General features: G+C 24.9%; 1 protein-coding gene across 1 annotated transcript; it reads left to right on the plus strand.

The window, feature by feature from the left end:
- The first annotated feature begins 441 nt into the window (after positions 1-441).
- On the plus strand, positions 442-5,298 carry LOC145844348 (uncharacterized). Its single transcript, XM_082951742.1, has 5 exons — positions 442-496; positions 863-1,168; positions 2,400-2,480; positions 3,339-3,437; positions 5,078-5,298. Exons 1-5 carry the CDS (start codon positions 463-465, stop codon positions 5,215-5,217), a joined length of 660 nt encoding a protein of 219 aa, XP_082807868.1. The 5' UTR covers positions 442-462; the 3' UTR covers positions 5,218-5,298.
- The last annotated feature ends 1,130 nt before the right edge of the window (positions 5,299-6,428 follow it).

Genomic DNA, 6,428 nt, shown 5'->3' on the forward strand with positions numbered 1-6,428 from the left:
ATATAAGGAGTAATGTGAAAGTTCTAAAATGATAAAAGATAAAAGATAGTACGTTAATAAAAATGATAAAAAAGGCACAATTGATAAGAAGTTATTAATTGGCTATCGTGCCACATATTTGACACAAATTAGAAACAATAAATTTGTTCTTATTGTGCATATATTAGAAAAATACTTTCTATTTCTTTATACTTATATATGCATTCGTTTTGAAAATTTTTGTTTAACTAGAAGGTTTAAGATAGTTTTTTTAAGTCCATTTTTGTTTTGATATATTAAAATTTTGTATGTGAAAACGAGGAAAAAAAAAATAATCAAGGTTTTAACTGTTAGGCTAAGTTTTATTAAGTTTGAGTTTTAATTTTAACTAGTTTTCTTAAGTTATAAAAGATAAGCTTGTAAATAAAATAATTGATACATTTCATTAAACTTTGCAGAATTATACTAAAATACATATTCAAAATGAAGTTTATCATTGGAGCTATCTTAATTATGTGTAAGTAAACTTGTTGTGTATCCATTTTAAATACAAATATGATATTTGAAAACTAAAACTTCTTCTTGTGTTATTTCAGTTTAATAATAAGATAAAGAGGTATACTAATCCTTCGTTAAAAACTGTTTCTTTTTGCTTGATAACGTTTCGTCATTAGACTAAATTTTTAACTCATTATTTAAAAAAATCAGCCTTAACATAACAGTTGAAAAAGACTTTAAAAATTTTTCCAAACTATTATTTCTAAACCCAAACTAAAGTATACGTAAAATGTGTATTTACATTATAAAAAAAATTCATAAGAAATAAAAACACAAACCAAATATGAAAACGCAAACATTTTAACAATTTTCTCCCTACATTTAGGTGTTCTCGGGCACACTCTAGCGACTGTAAAATCAACTACGGAGAAATCAGCAACCAAAAAAACGACCCCAACCAAATCGACAACAACAGTGAAATCGGCACCAGCATCAAAGAAACCAGATTCGGAAAAACCAAAAACAAACGATCAGGAAACAATCGAGAAACCATCGAACGAAGAGCCGGTTGAAGAACCAGAAAAAGAAACAGCACAAGCACCAGAACCAGCGAAGAAGCTGGAAGGACTGTGGGAGGCCGAAGGTGAACTTAAAATTTGCGGGTACTGCGTGGATAAAAATGGAAGCTCAAGTTAGTTTTGATTCATGATTTATAAGTAGTTAAAAATTATACCACGTGACTAAGAAATTGTTTATTGTGTACATCAATTTTTTTTTAAATTTTTTCTATTTCTAGTTATTATTTTATAGTTTTTAATCATTGGTTATAGATTTATCGCGTTAATAAGAAGTTGCTACTTGCGTAACTAAAAATTTATAGTTTTATAAGTTTAGGTATTTTAAATTGTTATATTGAATTACTTACAGTTATTTGTTATAACAATTACAAGCTTTTTTTGGGTGTTTGTAATATATAAATGAAGCTATATTAGTTAAGTGTTTTGACCCTCAGAAGTTTTATTTAGTTTGTCACTTACCTATTTAGATAACATAGTTATTTATCTAAAGTATCAGAAAAGCAATTTGACAATCTTTGAGTATGACAAGTATAAGTTGATTTACTTGTAAAGGACTTCAAACTGTGGTAGTATATGTTAAGTCACGTGATCAAAATAAAATTTACAGTATAGTTATTTTATTTTAAATTTATAAATCAAATAAATACCTTGAGTTAAAGTTTTAAAAGGATTAATAAAAGTGTTAAAGTATTTGCTAATATTATATTGACCTTTAAAAGTTAAAGGTGTTTAAAAGATATAGACAATTTTAAATTTACTACGCTACATAATAACTTAAAAATAACTCATTACGTTATAGCAAGGTGGCAATTACGAAAATGAATGTTATAATTTACTATTTGGAAATCCTAACAATATCTTTTTAACAATTCTATACCTTACTAATAAATTTATACTTTATATTTATCTTTTTTTCTTTAATTTAACTAATTGAAATTTCTCAAGATTGTTTTCTAAATAACTATGACAACAAAATTATTTTTAGTTTAACACTAAACTCCAAGCTAGTCAATGATACAATATCTTATTAATTAAACAAAAAATGTATAAATGCAAATGTTTTGTTTTACAATAACGTTTTTTTAAGTAACCTAAAATATGAGAAAATTTTTATTAAAAAAAATCATGAAGTTTTAAAGTATTTAGACTATGTCAATAAAATTTTGCATAAAGTTATTAAAAACTTAAACTAAAACAACACTTGGTGAGGATAAAAAAAGTTTAAACCAAAATAAACATACAGTTTTTTTGTAAAATAATTTTTGACTTATATCTAAACTACCACCTTTACGATCAACTGTTTTCTGAAACAATTATCATTTTGTTTAATATTTTCATTTACAGCCGATTGTGACAAGAAGACCGGAGCATGCCCAATAAAAGGCAAATGCGCGGATGGGTACAGTGGAGATATGTGCACTGAATGTTTGTTTGTTTATTATATTTAACATTTTATTATTACTATTAACAGTATTATTAATTATTTTGCAAAATAATACACCGGGAACTTGTGCACTAAATGTTTGTTATTTAATATGATATAACTTAGGGTTGTTTTTAGAAAGTTTAAGATGGTCTCCATGAATGTTCTTTAAAGTCAGTTAAAAATTTTTCACATAACGGTTTTTGTAAAACAATGCTTCATGTAAAACTCAAAGGCTATTTTTTTTATGAGCACCTTAGTACAAAACACAGTTGGTCACAAATTCAAATTTGTGCACTTGTTATGTTTTTATTTTTGTGTTTTCAAGTTGCAGCTACTTTTATTAATAATTTACTTTTATTGCCATAAAGCCTAACATAATTCATTTTTCAACACTATCAAAAAACTGCTAGTTTTTGAAAATTAAAATTATAAACAAAAACAAACTGTGTTTGTAGTTTTTACAAAGTATTCTATTCTTTGTTTATTAGCAACATAGCCAATATCAAACACTTAAGAATATTTTATAGAGAATATTTATCATATTAAGTATTATATTACAGTTAAATGCGAATGAGGGTGTGGAGAAGGGTCTTGCATTTAATATCAATAATTTAAGAACATTTTATAGAGAATATTTATTATTGTTTTTTATATTACAGTTAAATGCGAAGGAGGGTGTTGAGAAGGGTCTTGCATTTAATATCAATAATTTAAGAATATTTTATAGAGAATATTTATTATTATTTTTTATATTACAGTTAAATGCGAAGGAGGGTGTGGAGAAGGGTCTTGCATTTAATATCAATAGTTTAAGAATATTTTATAGATAATATTTATTATTGTTTTTTGTATTACAGTTAAATGCGAAGGAGGGTGTGGAGAAGGGTCTTGCGTTGCTCCTGAAACTTGCTACTGTGGGGAGAACATCAATTTAGATGCTAGAAGTGGGTGTACAGGTTAATTTAATATATTTTTAAATTTATTAAAATAAACTTTTTGATAACTATAAGAATAAAATTAGATATTCAACTTTTAAACAAGAGAAATAATAAAAACACACATAAAAATTTATAGACTTCAAAGCTTAGGTTAACACATTATAAATCAATAAAAACATCAACTTATTTTTTTTTTAATAAGTGCTTTTAATTAAATAAATCTAAAAATTATTATTTAGTGTTTGTTTATTTGAAAGCAGAAGCTTTAAAAAATACATTAGTATTTATTTATGAAGACTTGGCAGAAAAAAACACGATAGTTTTAAAGGTGTAAGTGTTAAATTAAAAATGAGAAATAGTTAATTTAATGTTAATTGAATATAAGTAAGACAAGCCAAGTTTTATTGCAAAATACTACATTGTCCCGAGAGACTAATCTGTTACACAAAAACTCTAAAAAGTATGGGTAAAGTTTATATTAAGCACATAAAAAAGTTAAATCTGTATAACACAGTAACGTTATAGGTTGAGTTGAGACTTATTAGAATATATTATGTTAAATGGCAAAATGAACGTAAATTGTAAATTAAATGTACTTGATTTCTCAGTTTAACATTTTTGATCACATATATAAACGAAGTACATATACTTACAGATAAATAATTAAATAACTTAAAGTAGCTCCGAACCCAAGTATGCTAAATGTACTAATATATTTTTTTTGAAAAAAAAAGTCGACAAGTGTCGGTTTGTATAGTTGTAAAACATTGGAGCATACATAAAAATAAAATAAAAAAACTAAGAAAAATAAAAGTTAAAAAGCAATTTTAATACGAAATAGGTTTAAATCAGACAAAAACTAGCTATAAAATATCTGTAAATTTATCAGTGGCGGAGATTAATGAAACAAACAAGCTTTAAAAAAATATTGTGCTATTTTGTTTAAAATAAAGCTATATTTACATCAAAATACCTTTAAAAAATGTCAACTAACATTAGGTTAGGCAGTTGGAGTTTTTTTTTTAATTTTAAATTAGAATTTTTTGGTTTGATAAAGTACAGAAACTATACTTAAATAGTTATTATTAAAATAATTTTAGATTAAACCATTATAAAGTAAACAAACGTTTATTTAATATCTACATGATAGGTTTAATACAATAAAAGTAATTATAGCAAATAACAACTTAAAGTATACAATTTTTATATACAAATAAATTATAGTTTATCAAATAAAATAAGATAACTTTAAAAACTCTCGGGTACTTAAGTCTTAATAAACCAACAAACTTTCTACATTTTCTAGCTATACACTAGATCTTTAAATTCTGTTTAAACAAAGCTAAGTTATCAAAAAGTTACCAAAAAAAAGCACAATAAAGGCAATTAACTAAAAACAAAACATAAAAAATCAACTTTAACACACATTCGTATAAGAGAAGTTATGGGGTTTGCAGGAGACCTGATTGTGTCGTCATTAAGTAAAATAAACAAAAAAAATTTTTAAACGAAATCCGCATCAGGGGTTTTGTGGGTTGAGTCCATGATGCAGCAGCATTTATAACTTTGATCCTAAATAATTAAGCAACCAATAGATAAGAGAACATACAACAATTAAGCTTCTAAAAAAACTAAACTATTTTCATCAAATTTTTCAGACATCAGAATCCGTGGACTGATGGGATCCGCAGCGGCACTGATCATCTTGACCCTGGTCGTCTTCATGTGCTCGTCAGTCAGTAAATCCGTTAGGAGGAAGGAGAGAGCAAGGTTGGCAGAACAGGAGAAAATAGAATAAACTTATTTGATTCGGTTATCTTTTGTTTCTATTTCTACTAGTGTTATGTATGTTACATTCTGTTAATAAATACTGAATTTTTTTAGGTTGTTTCTTTATATGATATAATTTGGAAATTTTAAGAGAAATTAGAAACACTCGAACTAGTGTTTCGTTTCAAACTAATCTTTTGTATAGTATAAAGATTTCAGATGTTATTCAATCAAAAATGTATCTGATTATTTGTTAATTCTTCCATAAATATTTGTTTCTATTTCAACTGAAAATTTTAAAGACTAATTACTTTTGCTTATAATAATGTTCTTTATTTTATTTTCTTTTAATTGGTGACTAGATTTGAAAAAAAAAATTTGTTTATGTTTCTACTAATAAGATTAGTCCTTTTTGTTTTATATTCTGTTAAAAAATAGTTTTTGAGTGGTATCGTTTTTCTAATACTACAATCTTTATACTTTTTTATTAAAAAAAATTAGTTTGGAAACAGTTTTTAAAAATGTAATAAACTTTCCAGAGAAAAGACTCTTTAGATTGTAAATTATATTAGATTAGTTATGATAAATAGCTCTAATAGAAATACTTAAAATCTATACTTTTAGTTACTTTAAAAAGTACCTAATTTCTATTGAAAAACTGACGTAAACTAAATGTTTAATATAAGCAAAATTTTAACGAGAAAAAAACTAAACTTGTATTTAAGATACTTACCTATGATGCTATTTAAAGAAAAAACTACAAACAAAAAATACAAAAAAACATTAAAAAAAACTTATTAAAAAGGAACCTTAGCTTAAATGTGGTGAAAGTTACTTAAATTTAAAGTCATATCAAAACTTATTTACAAGCTCGTACTTTAAGTTTAATAAAAAAATTCTTAATTATTTATACTAAGCAAGTATGTTAGAAGTCTTGCTTTGTAATAAAAACTTTTAGTTGTTATATAAATGACTGACAGTCTAATAACTTTACTTATTAGACGTTAAAAAGGCTTTAAAAAACTACATAAATTGTTATCCCAAATAAAAACTAGTCTTTTAACTCAGTAAATTTGTAAGTTCTTTATTAATCAATAAGTTACTTTTAAAAAACTAACTCACTCTGGTCACATTATATACTTGCAAAAGACTATGGATATTTCTATTTGTATAAAAAAATTAAAGCTGAGGGTCATAAATGGCTATTTTTATTCAGTATTCATAATCAAAAATTTTTAG

Source organism: Thalia democratica, chromosome 9, assembly GCF_965202585.1.
Source record: "Thalia democratica chromosome 9, ktThaDemo2.hap1.1, whole genome shotgun sequence".
Taxonomy (NCBI): domain Eukaryota; kingdom Metazoa; phylum Chordata; class Thaliacea; order Salpida; family Salpidae; genus Thalia; species Thalia democratica.

Excerpts from the sequence above, each read along its gene's own strand:
- LOC145844348 (XM_082951742.1), top strand. The coding sequence starts at position 463 with ATGAAGTTTATCATTGGAGCTATCTTAATTATGT. Across the intron at positions 1,169-2,399 it reads GGATAAAAATGGAAGCTCAA|CCGATTGTGACAAGAAGACC; the intron begins GTTAGTTTTGAT and ends TTTCATTTACAG. Across the intron at positions 3,438-5,077 it reads TGCTAGAAGTGGGTGTACAG|ACATCAGAATCCGTGGACTG; the intron begins GTTAATTTAATA and ends CAAATTTTTCAG.